General features: G+C 53.4%; 1 protein-coding gene across 6 annotated transcripts in view; it reads right to left on the bottom strand.

Annotated features, from left to right (window-relative positions):
- Positions 1-18,643, bottom strand: part of KIF7 (kinesin family member 7) — a 28,859-nt gene extending 10,216 nt beyond the window's left edge. For 5 of the 6 annotated variants that reach the window (XR_004286259.1, XM_032345492.1, XM_032345494.1 and 2 more), the window contains exons 1-11: positions 18,468-18,643; positions 16,529-16,873; positions 14,507-14,707; positions 13,734-14,127; positions 12,980-13,529; positions 12,343-12,459; positions 11,543-11,770; positions 10,684-10,823; positions 10,220-10,335; positions 9,926-10,078; positions 8,473-8,675 (exon numbers count right to left, since the gene is read on the bottom strand). Coding sequence is in view for 5 of the 6 variants with exons in the window: in XM_032345492.1 (XP_032201383.1) it covers positions 8,473-8,675; positions 9,926-10,078; positions 10,220-10,335; positions 10,684-10,823; positions 11,543-11,770; positions 12,343-12,459; positions 12,980-13,529; positions 13,734-14,127; positions 14,507-14,707; positions 16,529-16,856 (2,430 nt within the window). In the remaining variant the exon portion in view is untranslated. The remainder of the gene's footprint in view (positions 1-8,472; positions 8,676-9,925; positions 10,079-10,219; positions 10,336-10,683; positions 10,824-11,542; positions 11,771-12,342; positions 12,460-12,979; positions 13,530-13,733; positions 14,128-14,506; positions 14,708-16,528; positions 16,874-18,467) is intronic. The other variant, XM_032345491.1, reaches the window with a different exon arrangement.
- Positions 18,644-18,945: the final 302 nt, after the last annotated feature.

The raw sequence follows: 18,945 nt of genomic DNA, 5'->3' as shown, positions 1-18,945 counted from the left end.
GGGGCAAATTTTCAGAGTTCTTACAACTAGCAACTAGCACATTTAGAGCCTGGAACTATAAAATTCAGCAGGCTCAGCTCAGGGGAGAGCCCCGAGGGTGGCAGGAAGTTAAGTCCCTGCCCTTACAGAGATGCACAACACATGAGCCAAGGAGATACAGCACAGAAGCAGTGGTTTGAAAAAATGCCTGGTGCATACAGGAGGAAGAGTAATTCACTAATTCGGAGGTGTTCTAGAGGGACAGAGGTCACTGGGAGACTCCTCCAGGAACAGAGGAGCTGGAAGGCACCCTCCCCCTCTTCTGCCCCCAGCATCAGTGCTCGGCCATCTGCAGGAACCAGGCAGCACCAACATTTACTACTCAACTTATGCACACTGAGCCCCATCCCACCCCACCAAGCTCAAGTGCATCTGGCCCCTGCAGCCAGGCCTGCCGGAGTCCCAGCAAGACAGGAATCCTCCCCCAGAAGAAGGCCGCAAACCTTGCAAACACTCTGTGCCCCATGCTTTACAGATCCGCCTTCTCCAACCCTGCAGTTGGTCCCAGGCATGGTGGCAGGTTCCCGGTCACCAGAGGACCAGTCCGCAAACCTTACTAAAACTGGATGCCCTGTCCCTGTGGAGGTCACATCTCTGCCCCCTTTAATCTGCTCTTGGAGGAGCCCATCGAAACCTGGGCCACAAGCGTGGCAGTGTGCAAACAGCCCCGACAGGAGGCAGCACCACTCCAAAGTGACTCTTGCCACCAAGGAGAGGGACCTGTGACCTCGCACACCAGACTGCAGTCCCATCAGTGGGCTGGGGGCAGACATTTGGTCAGGTTCTGGGCGACAGGGTACACTGCACTGCAGGCACTATGGGACCTCTTCATCATAAGGGCACTGATTTCAAGAGCAGGAGCTGTAGCTAACTTTCTGAACACAGAGAAACAGACACAGAGTTAGACAAAATGAGGAGACAGAGGAATATGTCCCAAATGTAAGAACAGGACAAAAATCAGCAAAAGACCAAAGTGAAACAGAGATAACTAACATGCCTGAATAGAGAATTTAAATAATAAAGATTTAAATTTAAATAATAAATAACAAATTAATAGCTTATTATTAATATAGTATATATCATACATATAATATATATAACAATGTAATATAAATAATAAATTTAAATAATAAAGAATTTAAATAACAAAGATACTCACTGGACTTGAGAAAAGACTAACAGACATCAGTGAGACCCTCGACAAAGAGATTAAAGAAGAACCAGTCAGAGAATAGAATAAATGAAATGGAAAAGACACTAGAGAGAATAAGCAGACAAGAAGCAGCAGAAGAATGGAGGACAGAGTAATGGAAAGTCATCAAGGCAAGCAGGTGAGAGGAAAAAAAATATGCAAAATGAAGAAGAGACTTAGGGAACTCAGTGACTCCCTTCAGTGTAGTAACTTTTGCATTATAAGGATCCAGAAGAAGAGGAGGGAGAAAAGAGGGCAGAAAATTTATTTCAAGAACTAATAGCTGAAAACTTCCATCATCTGGGGAAGGAAAAAGATCCAGATCCAGGAGGTACGGAAACTCCCCCAACAAAATTAACCCAAGGAGGCCCAAACTAAGACATTTAGTAATTAAAATGGAAAAAAAAAATAGTGATAAAGAGAGAATTTTTAAAAGTTAAGAGGAGCACCTGGGTGGCTCAGTTAAGCATCCACCTTCAGCTCAGGTCATGGTCCCTGAGTCCCAGGATCGAGCCCCACATCTGGTTCCCTACTCAGTGGAGAGCCTGCTTTTCCCTCTTCCTCTGCCTCTCCCCCAACTCATATTCTCTCTCACTCTTGATCGCTCTCTCTCAAATAAATAAAATCTTTAAAAAATAAAAAATAAAATTAAAAAAAAAAAAAAGCAGGGAAGAGAAAACAGTTACGTACCACGGATTTTTCATCAGAAATTTTGCAGGTCAGAAGAAAGTGGCCTCCTAAAATGGGAGTAATAATGAATTTCCCAAATAAAAGCTAAAGGAGCTCATGACCACTAAACCAGCCTTGCAAGAAATGTTCAACGTGGCTCTGAGTGGAAAGACTGTTAAGTAAGAGTAAAAAAAGTATCAAGCACAAAAGCAGTAAAAATAAGTTTATTTGTAAAACTCAGTGAAGAGACTCTTCAGAGGATGTAAAGTTATGACACCCTATACCTAAACTGTGGAGGGCAGGGGAGTAAAGAACGGGTTCAAACTCAACCCGCCCTCAACTGAAGATAGAATGCTAAGTGCAGAGAATATAATACACAAATGTATTGGGAACCGCAAATCAAAAATCACTAACAGATATGCAAAAAATAAAGAGGAAGGAATCCAAGTATATCATTAAAGAAAGCCACCAAACCGTGCGGGGAGAGCAAGAGAATAAAGGAACCAAGAGGAACTACAAAAAACCACCAACAAATAAGTAACAAAATGGCAATAAGTACAATAGCGATCAGTAATTACTTGGAATGTAAATAGACTAAACGCTCCAATCAAAGGACAAAGACATAGGGTGATGGGATGGATAAAAAAATAAGACCAATCTATGTGCTGCCTACAAACGACACGTTTCAGACTGGAAGTTGCCTGCAGATGGAAAGGGAGGGGATGGAGACCATCACGCAATGGCTGTGAAGACAGCCCGGTAGCAGCACTGACACGGGGCTAAATGGAATTTCAAACAAAGCCCGTAACAAAAAAGGATGCTATACAATTGTTAAGGGGACAATCCAACAAGAATTGGAGATAGATAAGATAGAAGATAGAACAACTGTAAATATTTATGCAATCGATACTAATACAATAATAGTTGGAGACTCTACCAGGCCATTTACATCCATGGACGGATCATCCAAACAGAAAAATCAACAAGGAGACAGTGGCTCGGAATGACACACTGGACCAGGACGGATCTTACAAACATATCCAGAACATTCCACCCTAAATCAGCAGGATATACATTGAAGTACACACGGAACACTCACCAGAATAGAGCATATATTGGGATGCAAAACAAATCTCAACAAATTCAAAAAGATCAAAGTCATTTCTTGTGCACATTTCTGACCACAACACTGTGAAACCAGAAATCAACCACAAGAAAAAATCTGGAAAGAACACAAGTACATGATGTTAAACATGCTACGAGGCAGTGAAGGGGTCAGCCAAGAAATCAAAGAGGAAACCAAAACATACACAGAGACAAAGGAAACTGAAAACACGACACTCCAAAATCTTTGGGATGCAACGAAAGTGGTTCTAAGAGGGAAGTTTGACAGCAACACAGGCTGACCTCAAGAAGCAAGAAGAATCTCAAAAAAAGCTAACCTTATACCTAAAGGAGCTAGAAAAAGAAAAACAAAACCCAAATACAGCGTAAGGAAGGAAACAAGAACAATTAGAGAAGAAATAAATGATACAGAAACTAAAGAAACCACAGAACAGATCGATGAAACCAGGAGCTGGTTCCTTGAAAAGATCAATGAAATTGATAAAGCTTTAGCCGATCCTATCAAAATAAATAAATAAATAAAAATAAAGAAACGAGAGAGGAAACACACAAACAAAATCAGAAATGAAAGCGAAATAACAACCAACAGCACAGAAATACAAAGGACTGTAAAAATATTATGTTTTATTATAAATAAATATTATGAAAAATGATATGCCAGGCAGAGGCTTAACCTACCGAGCCACCCAGGTGCCCCTGGAAGGGACATTTTAACATTTGCTCATCCAGTCCGTGAGCATGGTCTGTCTTTCCATTTGTGTCATCTTCCATGTCTTTCATCAGTGTTTTATGATTTTCAGATTACAAGCCTTTTACCTCTTTGGTTAGGTTTATTCCTAGATATTTTGAATTATTTTCTTAATTTCTCTTCCCGCTACTTTATTATGAGTGTGAAGAGCTGCAACAGATTTCTGTACCTTGATTTTGTATCCTGCAACTTTACTGAATTCATTTATCAGTTCTAGCAGTTTCTTTGGTTGCAGTCTCTAGGGTTTCTGTATCTAGTATGTCATCTGCATATAGTGACAGTTTTACTTCTTTCTTACCAATTTGGCTGCATTTTATTTCTTTGTGTTGTCTGATTGCTGGGGGCAAGATTTCCTGTACTGTGTTGAACAAAAGTGGGGAGAGTGGACACCATCACCTTGTTCCTGACCTTAGGGGGACAGCTCTCAGTTTCTCACCGTTGAGTGTGGTGTTGGCTGCGGGTTTATCATCTGTGGCCTTCATTATGTTGAGGTTTGTTCCCTCTGAACCCACTTTTGTGGAGGGTTTTTATTGTGGGTGGACGTTGTAGTCTGTCAAGTGCTTTTGCTGCATCTGTTGAAATGATCCTATGGTTTTTATCCTTTCTCGTACGGATGTGATGTAGCACATGGATTGATCTGCAAATATTGAACCACCCCTCCCTGCATCCTGGGAATAAATCCCACTTGATTGTGGTGAATGATTTTTCTTTTAATGTGTTGTTGGATTCGGTTCACTAGTATTTTGTTGAGGATTTTTGCATCTATGCTTATCACAGATACTGGCCTGTGGTTCCTTTTTTGGCAGCGTCTTTATCTGGTTTTAGTATCAGGGTAGTGCTGGCCTCCTCCAATGGATTTGGATGCTTTCCAAAATGGATTTGGAGGGGCGCTTGGGTAGGTTAAAGCCTCTGCCTTCAGCTCAGGTCATGATCTCAGGGTCCTGGGATCGAGGCCCCGCATCAGGCTCTCTGCTCAATGGGGAGTCTTCTTCCCCCCACCCCTCTGCCTGTCTCTATGCCCACCTGTGATCTCTGTCAAATAAATAAATAAATAAAAAGACACATGGATCAACAAAACAGAATAGAAAGCCCAGAAATAAACCACGCTTATGGGGTTAATTTTTTTTTAAAGATTTTACTTATTTATTTGACAGAGAGAAATCACAAGTAGATGGAGAGGCAGGCAGAGAGAGAGAGAGGGAAGCAGGCTCCCTGCTGAGCAGAGAGCCCGATGCAGGACTCGATCCCAGGACCCTGAGATCATGACCGGAGCCGAAGGCAACGGCTTAACCCACCGAGCCACCCAGGTGCCCGGGGTTAATTAATTTTTAACAAAGGAGGCAAGACTATCCAACAGGAAAAAAACAATCTCTTCAACAAATGGTGTTGGGAAAACTGGACAACTACATGCAAAAGAATGAAACTGGACCACTCTCTTACACCACACACAAAAATAAACTCAAAATGGGTTAAGGACCTAAATGTGAGACCTGAAACCATAAAAATCACAGAAGGGAGCACAGGAAGTAACTTTTCTGACATCAGCTGAAGCAACTTTTTTCCAGCTAGGCCCCTGAGGCAAGGGAAATAGACGAAGAAATAAAGTTGAGGCCACGTCCAAATAAAAAGCTTCTGCACAGCAAGGAAACCAGCAGCAGAACAAAAGGTAACCTCTGGAATGGGAGAAGATATTTGCAAACGACATAGCCAGTGAGAGATTAGTATCCAAAATATATGAAGAACTTACACAACTCAACACCAAAAAGACAAATAATCCAATCAAAAATGGGCAGAAGACATGAACAGACATTCCTCTAAAGAAGACTTCCAGACAGCCAACACACGTACGTAAAGATGCTCAACCATCACTCATCATCAGGGAAATGTAAATCAAAACCACGATGAGGTATCACCTCGTGCTTGTTGGAATGGCTAGAATTAAAAAGACGAGAAGTAACAAGTGTTGTGGAGGGTGGTGGGTGGGAAGGAAACCTCATGTACTGCTGCTGGGAATGCAAATCAGGGCAGCCGCTATGGAAGATAGTCTAGAGGGTCCACAAAAATTAAAAACAGAAATACCGGGGCACCTGGGTGGCTCAGTGGGTTAAGCCTCTGCCTTCAGCTCAGGTCATGATCTCAAGGTTCTGGGATCGAGCCCCACATTGGGCTCTCTGCTCTGCAGGGAGCCTGCTTCCCCCTCTCTCTCCCCACCTGCCTCTCTACCTACTTGTGATTTGTCTGTCAAATAAATAAAATCTCAAAAAAAATTTTAAAATAAAAAGTAGCATACATTATTTAAAAAAAAAAAACAGAAATACCATATGATCCAGTCATCGGTATTTACTTAAAGGAAATAGAAATGCTAATTTGAAAGGATATAAGCACCGCTATGTTTATTGCAGTATTATTTTTTAAAGATTTTATTTATTTGAGGGACCGAGTGAGAGAAAGCACAAGCAGAAGGGAGAGGCAGACTCCTTGCTGAGCAGACAGCCTGATGTGGAGCTTGATCCCAGGACCCTGGGATCATGACCTGAGCCGAAGGCAGGTGCTTAACTGACTGAGCCACCCAGGCACCCCTCACTGCAGCATTATTTACGATAGCCAAAATACAGAAGCAGCCCAAGTGTCCACTGATAAATGAATGGATAAAGATGTGGTATATATACACAATGACTATCATTGAGCCCTAAAAAAAGAACGAGATCTTGCCATTTGCAACCACATGGATGGACCCAGAGAGTACTATGCTAAGTGAAATAAAAGACAAATACTATATGATCTTTGCCAGTATGCAGAATCTAAAGAACAAATGAACAAACAGCACAAACAGACATCACAAGCAGACCCACCAGCACAGGGAGCTAACTGATGGCTGCTAGCAGAAAGGAGAATGGGTAGAATGGGTGAAGGGGAGTGGGAGGTCCAAACTTCCAGCTAGGGAATGAATAAATCACGGGGATGAAAGGCACAGCATATGGAACACAGTCAGTGCTACTGGAACAGTGTGGGGTGGTACAGGCGACAGCTGCACTTGTGGTGAGCCCCGCACAAGCACAGACTTGTCAAATCACTGTGTTGTGCACCTAAAGCTACTGTAACATTGTGTGCTTCCGTACATTTGGCTGATCAACCAGTAGGGTCTGTTGCCCCATATGTCGGACTGGGGACGCAATCCTGTAAAGATATAGAAGTCACAGGAAACAGCCGTGGTCCCAACTCTTCCCAAAGAGCAAACTGCTGTGCTGCTGAGAACACCAAGCCCCATCATGCCTGGGAAAGGGATCATCTACCAGAACCTGCCTCCGGATGTCCCATCAGGTTGGGTGAGTGACTTCACACCCCCAGGTGAAAGGGAACTATCCAATCTCCACGGGGATTCTGTTGTCCTGCTACAAGCTGGACTTGCTGAAATGCACTATAAGTGGAACAGAATATGCACCATTGAGGGAGGGAAGAAGGTGGGGGCTGGGTACATCCCACCCCCATCCATCTTTACACAGACTGTGCTGCCTCTCCCAGCCAACATGCACGGTATGCATAACCAGGCCAATTTCCTAAAGGGGCCAACCTGCGTCTCCTCAATGCCAGGTGGACATTGTTTCCAGTAATACGATGTGGCCGCCATCTTGGTTCCCTCCTCTGGCCCGGTGGTTACAGCACACACAGAAGCCCTTACTGAATTCATCCAGCAAGGCTTAGAGGACAGCCCACAAAGTCTGTTCTTACTGAACACTGATGTCTCTGTTGAGAACAGCTATCCTCCAAAACAGCATGGCCTGGGACACTGTCACTCCATGAGGAGGCACCTGTGCCATTATCCAGACAGACTGCAGTGTGTTCACAGCTGAGTCTGTTGACACATGGTTTTATTAAATCACACGAGAACATAAGTGAACCGAATGATCCCAGCCCCAGCCTTGGGGACTCAGAAATCAGTGGTTCACATCATGGGCTCTTAGAAAAAGCAGTGACTGATTTTGGAATTTGGAATCAGTGTCTTATTCTGTATTCTCTCTTACATGTGCCTACGTTGTTCCTGGGGCATCTGCCTCCAAGATAGCCAGAGAGCCACTAAAAGAGCTACCTTGAAGTGAATCCAATGCCTTGCTGATGGGTCAGAGCCCACTGCAGAAAGAGGGGCACCCAAGACAAGTTCCCGTGCTTAGTAAACCTGCCACCTTCCTACTTGGAGTAGCTGTCTCTTTCTCCCATTCTCCCTGCCCTCCGAGCGTGGGGACCCATTTCGGGTTATCCCTGGGGAGCTCCAGAGTGGGTTACAAACCAACAAAATGATAAACGGGTGTATGGATGAGACAGACATATGGACAGGTGGGTAGAAAGACAGAGGGAAGAAGGAATAGAGAGGTAAGTGGCCAGGGAAGCGGGAGGGGAGGGTGGCATGAGGAAGGGGTACCTTGCTTCCGATGCCCACCCTTCCCCTCTCACTGGTCTGCAGCAGGAGTAGCCTTCCTGCCCATGCTGTGTTTAAAGCTGAGCCGACCCCTTCTCCCCCACAGCTGCAACTTCTGTGGAACACCAGCCTCACCCTGGGAGGCCGGGAGGTTGTTCACCAAAGCAGCCAGAAGCCAGGGCCATGAGGGCCTGAACATCCACTGCTTCCAGTGAACTTGGGCCCTGGGGCCCATGTGTCTCCATCCCAGGACTCCAGCCACCACCCCAAGGTCCCAACACTGACCTGCACCTGGCTCTGGGCGACGGCGACCCTCTTGCGGAACTCCTGGAGCTGAGAGCGCTCGCCTGCGTCCTGAGGCTCCTTGCCCTCGAGCTCCCGCAGCTGCCTCTGGCTTTCGCTCAGCTCAGCCCGCACCTGTTCTGCCTCCTGCTCCAGCTCCCGGATGTGCTGGCTATGCTGGCGATTCAGGGCCTGGGCCGCCTTCCCTGGTAGAAAGGGGGCGGGGGAGGGCGTCCTCCTCAGCACAGGTGGCCCCCCTCCACCAGGGGGGACCATCCCTTCGCTCCCCTGGGCGGGGTTCCAGACGGCTGTCCACCATGGGCACCTGCACGGGTTTTGCCAAACTTTGGTTCCACTGGTAACGTGAGTTACTTACTTAAACTACTCTTTTAAATTGCTCGCTTTTTAAATGAGCCTTATTGGTAACAGCTATTATGGATTAAACTGGCTTTAGTTCTACCTAATACATGCTAACAAATACAGAGCTTGGGCCTGCATATAATTAAGCCTCTAGAATTAACTTCCTTTGCAGGAAATCTGAGGACAGAGGAACAAGTTAAATAACACCACAAGGAAGCAAATAGGCAAACCCAGAACACAGGGGTTGGGAGGTGGGGGATTTGAGACACGTGAGAAGGAGCTAGAAGGGAGACTTCAGAGGCCTAACAAGCACGCACAGCACGTGGGACACATGGGGAGCTGGGTTCCAGCAAACCAGCGGTCTGCACACCCTGCCGAGGAACTGAGGGGACGGGCCTGTGCCTTGGGCGTCCGGGTGACAGTAAGTTTTGTTAGATATGCTCACAGCATTTCGGTTAAAATGTCCAAAAAGAGGCATACCGAAAGGTGTGGGGGCCCAGTGACAAGATGCCAGGGATTTGCTTCGAAGCCCTCAGCAAAGAGAAAAGGGAGAGATGAATGCGGGGAAAAGCTCGTAACGCTAAATCTGGGTGGTGGGTAAGGGCCCCACTGGTCCAGTCTCTCCCTGTGGGTTTGAAATTTTTCATAAGGCATTTTGTAATAAACCTATAACTATTAAAATAAAAAGGCTCAGCTGGTCACTACCTCACACCATTCCCAGCCCCTTGATGCGCATCTCCGGTGGCAGACAGCGTGATCTGGGGACACTGTTTGCTCCCTGAGACCAAGAGAGTCCGTGTGCATCATGGGGCCTAACCCAGCACACTACTAATGAATACAACCCCTGCTACTACCACCAGGTAATGCGAACCAGCCTCATCGCTCCAGCTGAATTAACTCACTTCAACAGCCCATAAAACAGGTACAACTACCAGCCCCACCTTAGAGATGGGAAGACCGAGTCACAGAGGCGCTATCCTACTTGCTCAAGGTCGTCCAGCTGGAAGAGGCTGGATGGTTACCAGACCTAAGCCGTCGGGCCCCCGCTCCTAACCACCCCCGGGTGGGAGCCCCACCCGAGAGCCCACCATCTCACCTGTGCGGACCAGCTCGCCAATGAGCTCCTCCTTCATGCGGATGTTGATGGCCAGTTCTCGGATCTTCTGCTGGGCTTGGGCCAGCCGCCACTCAGATGCCATGGCCGCTGGGGTCTGACGGGGTCGAGCCGGGGCCTTGCTCCCACCACTGACTGTAACAAACCCACTGTCAAGGCCGCTGCCCCCACAGGGGGCGGCCAGACAGCCAGGGACGAGGCGTGGACCGTCCAGGAGGGCAGTGCAGGGCCACGGAGGGGAGGGTCAGAGCCCTCTCTGCCCCAGACCCAGCTCACCTCTGGGCCCCGGGATGGCTGCACCCACTTCCTCAAGGGTAAGCTCTGGGCCCTTCCTGTCGAGTGGACTCTCTGGGCGGGCCCCCACCCTCTGGCTCCACTTGCTGATTCCGTTTCTGGAAGACAGAAGCAGGAGTCTGTACCCTTCCCCACAAGGAAGGAAGAGAAGCCACTGGGCCTTCGGTCCCCTCAGAGTCAGTGGAACCCAGGGTGACAGTCTGGGAGAACTGAGGCACGGGGCTGCGCTTTTGGGGGCACTGAGGGCCACCTTGAAGGCTGGGAACCCTGAACCCCACAGCACATTCACCCCAGTGAGAACCCTGGGTTCCAAGCCCACCGCCCCCATCTGTACCTCCCAACAGGACCTGGAGGTGAGCACAGCCCGGGACTCCAACAGGATCCTCCCTGGGCCCAGCCTGGGCGCTGAGCTGCTTCCTGTCAGGTGGGCGGCGGGTCCCACTCACCTGCGCAGGTGCAGGGTCCGCGGAGGCTCCGCCGCTTGCTCCTCCTCCTCCTCCTCCTCCTCCGCCGCGGATGAGCTGCTTCTGCTTCCAGGCCCATCTGCCTCCACCTTGGCTCCCGCCTCTCTGCCATTTGTCACCTGCTAGGGGAGTGCCAATGGCCTCAGGACAGGAAGCCTCCAGGGCACCCTCCATCAGTCATTTCCCATCACCAGTCTTTGCACCCCCCATGCCGCCCATCCCAAGTTGGAGCAGGAGCTCCCCCTCTCCCCCACCCCACAGCTCCCACAGCACCTGGAACTCCTCAGGTGACAATCTGCCCTTCCTTTATATACAGGCCATAGGCACCCAAGTCTGCACTCTGCCCGAGCACCGGGTGTATAACAGACTACTGCCAGACTCACGCCCTCCCTCTCTGTGCATCGGGCTGTTACAGCGGACATGACTCAGAGCTTTGAAGAAGATGCCGGAACAGCCTTTGTCCAAAAGGTCATAAGTAGGAAGACAAGCTCAGGGAGATTAGGGCCTTTGGAAAAGTATACTTGCAAAGACAAAAGGGGTGGCCTGAGAGGTGATAAGCTCCCCATCTCTGGAGGTATACAAGCTTCCCAGCCAGCGCCGGAAGCCAGAATCCCCTCTGTAACCTCCTCACTCCACAATCTCCAGCCAGCCCCGAAATGCCCAATGACAGCAGATCCTTCTGAGAGGCCAAATTTTGGCCCTTCCCCTAGGGGCACTGGAAAGGGGCATCTCACAGCTGGTCCCAGGAAAGCCCAGGGTGAGCAGCACATTCCCCGGCACTGCCTTTCCCCTGTCTGAGACTGTCCAGTTCAAGAGACAGCTTGCCTCGCCACTTCCTCACCTCTCCCCAGTTCTTGGGGCCAACTTCGTCTCCAGGAAGGCAGGCAGGAGGCACCATGCCCAGCACGTGGCTGTGGGCACCCCCCAGAGGGGCTGTGTGAGGCCGAGGCACAAAGGACCCAGGAGGCAGACCCTGCAGGAGCCCTGTGGCCCCCCAGCCAGGCCGCACCAGTTCTAGCCGCATCCGCAGCTCTGCCATCTCCTGCTGCTGCTCCCGCAGCCGGTCGCTCTGCAAGACAAGTTCCCGGGGCTGATGGGGGACGCGGATGCGGAGGGTGCATGGACGCCGACTGGCAGAAGTGCAGAAAACTGTAGAACAGGTCTGAGGCCACCCAACCCTCTCTGGGCTAAAACCGAGAAGGGCCAAATATCTCTGACCACCTCTTGGGCCCCACACATCCCCAACACATGCTGCACTAGTTCAGGGTCAAATTCTCACCCCATCCTATTAGGCCCTATCCCGCCCTCAGTGTCAATCCTCCACTTCCATGCCAATCACAGCCGCCAGAGGGCGCCAGCAGCAATGCTGACTCAGTTACCTTGGGACAAAAAGGCCTGACTCCAGGGACAGACCCGCAGCCCCTCCAGTCCCACCTCTCATGCCCGCTCACTGCCATGCCGGGCGCCCATCCACCAGATTCTGTCCCTCACCTCCACGCTGTGGATTCTGTCCCTCACCTCCACAGCTCCCAGCTGTGCCTCCCCTATCTCTTCCCACCCTCTCAGAAGCCGGCCCTGGCTAACTCCCTCTGCTGCGGAGAGGCTCGGCTCAGTTTCCCCTGGAGGAAGCCCGCCGCCCACCTGCAGTTTGTACTGCTCCATGGCGTCCTCCAGCGCGGCCAGAAAGTCTCGGTTCTCCTCCTCCAGCCGGGCCACCTGGCTCTGCAGTGCAAGCAGCTGTACTGCCCCGTCCTCGTCCTACCGGGCAAGGAGAGAGGCTTCAGGGACATGAGCTGGCAGGACAAGCCTGCCTTTCTCTGGGACACCCCAGCCCTCCCTCTGCCCTGCCAGGGGCTCCCCTAGTCCAACTTGCTACTCCACTGCAGGCCCTGCCTGGCAATCGGGGCTCCAGGGCCCACCCTGCCAGTGGTCCCCTCTGCAAGCTATTGGGGCCATCTCCTGCCATTATTAATCACACTTTTATTGACAATAATAACCTCACCGCTATTACTAGGAACAACCTACTGAGGCTCCACAGCATGCTGGTCTGGGCCCTTGATACACCTCCAGCCCTTACAACATCCCCAGAAGGTAGATACCAACGTTAGCCCATTTCACAGAGACCCTGAGGCTCAGGGAGGGTAGGGAATGCGATCGAGGTGATCAGCAGAAAGGCCTCTGGATCGGGAATGGGCTCTGCCGATGGACACGGGGCAGGGGCACAACTGGCTTGATGATGACCTCTTCCTTCCCCTTCCCTCTCTCCCCGGGGCCACACCTGGCCCTTGGCCACCGTCGGCCCGCCGGGCCCCTGCGTGGCCTGCTCCTCGGCGGAGGCGCTCTCGATGCCGCTGTCAGGCCCGGAGGCGGAGCTCAGGGCGCTGCGCTCACCCTCGACGGCGCACAGCCAGTCGCGCACCTTGCGCGCCGCGGCGCCGGGCAGCCCGGGCTCGGCCTGCAGCTCGCGCAGGAGGCTGTAGGCGGCGTCGGTGCGGGCCCGGTAGCGCGCGCACTCGGCGCCCAGACGCGCGGCGGCGGCGGCGGCGGCGGCAGGGGCAGGGGCGTTGGCGGCGCCGGGGACGCGCCGGCCGCGGTGGATGATGCGCGTCTCCGAGCGGTGGCGCGAGGGCCCCCGCGTGCCGGCCGCCGCCTCCTCGGGGGCGCGCTCGGTTTCGGGCCGCCAGTTGACCGTGGCGCGGTTGCGGATGTTCTGGGCGCGGCTGGCGTAGTTGAGGGTGTTGAGGGTCTCGTCGAAGTCGGAGGAGGAGGGACTGACGCAGGCGATCATCACCGTCTTGGCGTTCCCGCCCAGCGAGTCTTTGAGGATCCTGAGGACGCCAGGTGGGCCGCGTCAGGGGCCCCGGGGCGCCGGGACCTCGAATCGGACCCCGCGGGCCGGCAGCTCGGACTGGTGGGCGGCGCGCCCCGGACCCATCCCCTACTCGCCTCCCCCTACCCCGCCCCCTTTTCCCCACCAGCAGCCCGGGAGAGGCGCCTCTGCTCGCGCGGGCCATTGGCCGCAGGGCCCTCACCGGGTGATCTTGGAGTCCCGGTAGGGGATGTGGCTGCCGCGGCGCTGGGGGTCGCCCAGGGCGCTGATGACGTTGCCCAGCGCCAGGAGGCTGCTGTTGATCTGGATGCTCTCCTTGAGCCGCTCGCCTGTGCTGCCCGTCTTGAGCACCCTCTCTGAGCCCGCCAGGTCCACGAAGTGGAACTTGGAGACCAGCAGCTGGCCCGCGGTGGGTCGGGGTAGGCGGCTGGGGGCGCGCCCCCGCTGCTCCAGGGTCACGGTGAACACAGTGTGTGAGCGGCTGGACAGGCGGTTGAGGTGCGTGGCCCCCGTGTGCCGCGCTGCGTTGCCCATCTCCAGGAGGCTCAGCACCTCGTCCAGGCCCTCCACGTCTACCTCCTTCACGCCACACAGCACTGCGGGCACAGAAGGTGGTGAGCCCAGGGCGGGGGCTGCCCGGGACTGACTGTCCAGGAGGGCAGACAGAGCAGGGCTGGCCCCCTATGACTTTTCCCGACCCAGATGCCCCTTCCCCATGCCCACTGAACCCCGGAGGGGGGGTCCTGCCCATCATGACCCAGACAGAGGGGTTCCAGCTTGCCCCAAGCCCACCTCAATGCCTTGCACTCTTAAGTACAGCCGTATATACTGAACTCAGTGGAGACAGGAGACAGGAAGGCAAAATCTTCCAGAGCCTGGGTTCCCCAGTTAGGAGGTACCCCTCGCAGACAGGTGAACTGCCCCTCAGCCGGTGAAGCCCCACTGCAAGCAGAGGCAGCCCCGGGAGTTCCTCACCAACATTTCCCCGATCATCCTCCCGAAGCTGGATGTCTCGGCTGGCAGTGCCCACCTCCAGCAGGTCTCGGAACTCTTCCTTATACACTTCCAGGTAGGACACGTGCACGAGGCAGTCCAGCAGGTCATTCTCATCAATCAGCTTGAAGGCTTCAGCCATGGCCCGGGGGATGATGCCCTGCTCATCCTCGTGAAGGGAAGCTGGGGACACACCACAGAGCCTCCTGCCACCATGCCTTCAGCCGGACAGGGCTCAGGGCCCAGAGGCCCCTGCCGGCAACTGGAGGCCGACGGTCCAGCATGAAGACAGCAGCAGAGGCCAAGATGGCTGGGGAGCCTGAGCCGGCCCATGCCCCGGGGTGGTCAGGCAGAATTACAGAATGTCAGAGTTGGAAGCAACCTCTCAAGGTACCACCAACCCCTTTTATGATGTAAGCATCCCCTCCATTACATCTCTGCCTGATCATCAGATACCCCGGGTTTGATTACTCCCTGGGACAGGGAGCTCGTTCTTATAATCTGTGCTCAGTTATCTAAAGGACCTCCTACATTTATCCCAAGGAAGTAATAAGAGGCTCTTCAGCACTCTGCATAACTCAAAAAAAAAAAAAAAAAGTCCTAAGATCCAAGAGGGGATCTGGTTAAATAAATTATATACACCATAGAATGCCATAGAATGCCAAGCCACCATTTAAAAATTAGCTTGAAGCGGGGCACCTGGGTGGCTCAGTGAGTTAAAGCCTCTGCCTTCAGCTTGGGTCTGGTCTCAGGGTCCTGGGATCGAGCCCCACATCGGGCTCTCTGCTCAGTGGGGAGCCTGCTTCCCCTCTCTCTCTGCCTGCCTCTCTGCCTGCTTGTGATCTCTCAAATAAATAAAATCTTTTTAAAAAAATTAGCTTGAAAAATATTTAATGATAAAGAGAAATGTTTATGATAGGTTGTTAAGGAAAGAAAAAAAGGGGCGCCTGGGTGGCTCAGTCGTTAAGCATCTGCCTTTGGCTCAGGTCATGATCTCGGGGTCCTGGGATCGAGCCCTGCATCAGGCTCCCTGCTCTGCGGGAAGCCTGCTTCTCCCTCTCCCACTCCCCCTGTTTGTGTTCCCTCTCCCTGTCTCTCTCTCTGTCAAATAAATAAATAAACTCTTTAAAAAAAAAAAACAGGTTATAAAAGAATGGGTATAATATAATCCCATTTTTTAAAGGTAAAATAATTTCCTCAGGAGAAAAAAACTGGAATGCTAACAGGGTAAGTGCTGAAAAGCAATCAACAAGTAAGTTATTTTTGTGTGTGTACTTGTGTTTTTCTGTATTTTCCTAATTTTTCCTGACAAATATGGATACTTTTATAACCTAAGAGAAAGCAGTCTGGGGGCGCCTGGGTGGCTCAGTGGGTTAAGCCTCTGCCTTTGGCTCAGGTCATGATCTCAGGGTCCTGGGATCAAGCCCCGCATCAGGCTCTCTGCTCAGCAGGGAGCCTGCTTCCCCCTCTCTCTCTCTGTCTGCCTCTCTGCCTACTGGTGATCTCTGTCAAATAAAAAATCTTAAAAAAAAAAAAAAAAAAGAGAGAGAGAGAGAGAGAGAGAAAGCAGTCTGTGTTACTTAAAATGGGAGCAGTTCCTTTAACTGGCTCCACAGCATCTCTCCCAAGAGTCTGCTTCTGAGCCCCACGAGCTGCTTGTTCCCTCACCCCGCGATGGACAAAGCCCGGCTCTCCCAGGACCCTTCCCATTCCAACGACTCTGACCCAAACACGGATTCCTGACCCTCAGCAGCCACCCCGACAACAAGCCGGCTTCTGTTGCCTGTCCTCCCGCTGAGATCACCACAACCACACAGTGTGGAACCGCAAGGCCCCCACCTCCAAGGACTCTACCGACATGGCTGGTCCCACTCTGGGCGGTAGATCTGAGGAGGAAACCTCCGACCGCAGCAATCCCACCTTCAACAGGGAATGGCAGAGGCAGAAGTTTAAGAGACACGGAGGCCCGTCAACGCGGCTGGGGCCTCCAGGGCAGTCACTCACCCACACTGGCCTCCCCCATGGTGTATGTCTTCCCAGAGCCCGTCTGGCCGTAGGCAAAGACGGTGGCATTGAAGCCCTCAAAGAAAGCCTCGAGGAGGGGCTGCACGCAGGCCTGGTACACGGCCTCCTGCCCGGCATCCTCATCCAGCACCACGTGGAAGCCAAAGTGGCGGTCTCGACCGAGGGTGACACGGCTGTGCTCGGGCTCTACCGTCAGGCAGCTCTGGTGGCCGTGCAGCAGCTCCTTGGGCAGCAGCGGGCGGACACGCAGGCCCACCCTCACTGGGGCCTCCTCCGCGGCCGGCAGCCTCTGGGTCTCCAGCCCCATGGTGCGAGGGTGGGGGCCTGGAGAGAAAGAGACCCCTCTGGTCAGCACCTGTACTCCAGGGGCTGGACCGCCCCCTGCAGGTAACCGGGAGTCGGATCCTGGGGTTTCTGGGGCTCCTGGGGCTCCTGACCTCCGAGAGAGGGGAGGGAGGGTCATTAACGTTCAGAACGTCCTCTGCGCCAGCCTGGTGCGCAAACACCGCGACAGCCGACGCGCTCCTGCTCGGTAACCCGTCATGGCTCCCATCACCGGCAAAATAGGCCCTCACTCCTGCACCTGACTCCCACGGGCTTCTTTACTCCGGCTCTACCCTTCCCCCGGACCCCATCTCCTAAAACACACACCCCCCCCACAACCACCACTCCTTTCCCTACTACCCACTGGGTTCCCCCATGATCTCTGCCTTGGTCACCTCACAGGCCCTGCCCCACCTTCCTGAAAAAAGATCCTTCATGAACAAGTTCCCACCACCAGATCTGCCAATTCCATCCTAAGATCACGTTCACCTGCTGCCCCGCCCCCCCCATCCTATTGCCAAAGCCCGGGGCCTGGCCACTGGCCCCTTCACCAGCTGCCTCCCTGCTCTCAGTCTCCCTGTGCCCTCCGCCAAGGCAACTAGGGGCATCTTCCAAAACTGGAAATGCAACCCTGTGACTCTCGTGCTTAAACTGTCCCAAAAGAGGTTCCACAATGCCCTTGGTAGTCAAAACTTTAACAGCTCTGCCCACCTGTCTACTCACTTCCTGCACCCCATCTTTGCTCACTTTTCTCTGCAACACACTCCCATGTCTCCAGGGCTTAGGCTGGCCCTGTCTTCTTCAGGGAGCCAGGGACGCGCCTCTGCTCTGTGTCCCCCAGCACTACACACACACACAGAGGCAGGAACCCTCCTGTCCCGCTTCGTGCTGTACCTCCAGCGCCCAGCACGAGGTCGGACGCTTAGTAGCTGCCCAGCAGCGATGATGAAACTGCACCCCGAAAACCTTCCCCGTCCGGGTTCCCTTCTGACCACAGCCCGCACCGCCCCGTACCGACCGGGCCCACAGCTCTCGATTTGTCACTACTCTCAACGCATGTAACGGTTCTTTCTTTCCTTCAATCACCCAGTCCCTGCTGGGTGCCTGGCCCTGGGGACACAGCGGTGACCGTCGCGCAGTACAGTGGACGCCGCCGCGCGCCCCGCACCCTGAGCTCTTCCAGCGCCGCGCGGTCCCGGCTTCCCGGAGGCCCTGCTCACGGAAGGCGCCGGGACAACTCCGCCGGTGCGGTCAGGCGCTGGAGAAGGCAGGCACGGGACAGGGGCTCCGAAGTTTGCAAAAGTGATTATAAATGCGGACCAGACCCTCGCAGCGTCGGCTCTCGCTCCTCCCGGCCAGGCCCGGCATGCTGGCCTCCGGCTCCCGGCTTAGGGAAGGGGGTGCTCCCGCCCGCCCAGGAAGGGGCCTTCAGGAGGCTGGTACGCAAGGATGGGGACTCCTCGTGCTCTGTCAGAGCTCCCCAGGTGCCAGCTCCCACCGCCACCCGGCCCAGGCCTGCGCGGGGAGGGGGCGAGCGTGCGCCTCCCCCACCCACCCCGTCCTGGACCTCCACCCCTCCCGGGCCCACACCCACCTGCTTGGGTGGGAGCAGTCCCCCGCCGGTGCAGTTAGGCTCCGAGCCTCCGCGCGGCGCGCTCCGATGCCGTCACCGGGACCCCCGCCCCCCAAAACATCCCGCCCCTCACCCGCAACTCCGCCCGCCCGGGCGCTCGGGGGCGGAGGCGCTAGCCGGGCGGCGCCGCAGAGTCTGTCCGCAGACAGGGCGGGGCCGGGGCTGGGAGGGCGGAGTGGAGGGCGGGGCCTTGTCCGAGGGGGCGGAGCCACACTTCCTACAGGGGTCCCCCTGAGACGTCCCAGGCTGCAGGCGCTGAGCTCTGCAGACTTGCGGGATTCTAGGGACACGCCGCCCACCAAGGGCCACCTGATGCTCCGAGCTGGAGAAGCCCACCTGCTCATGGAGCGGGGCACAGAGATCTTACAATGCAAGTCGCAACAGGTGAGAAGACGAAAACTAGGAGACTTTCCGCTCCGCGAGGGGAGGTTAGATTTTC

Source organism: Mustela erminea, chromosome 5 (assembly GCF_009829155.1).
Source record: "Mustela erminea isolate mMusErm1 chromosome 5, mMusErm1.Pri, whole genome shotgun sequence".
Taxonomy (NCBI): Eukaryota; Metazoa; Chordata; class Mammalia; order Carnivora; family Mustelidae; genus Mustela; species Mustela erminea.
The sequence above is the reverse complement of the archived record's forward strand: the minus strand, read 5'-3'. Positions and strand labels throughout refer to the sequence as shown.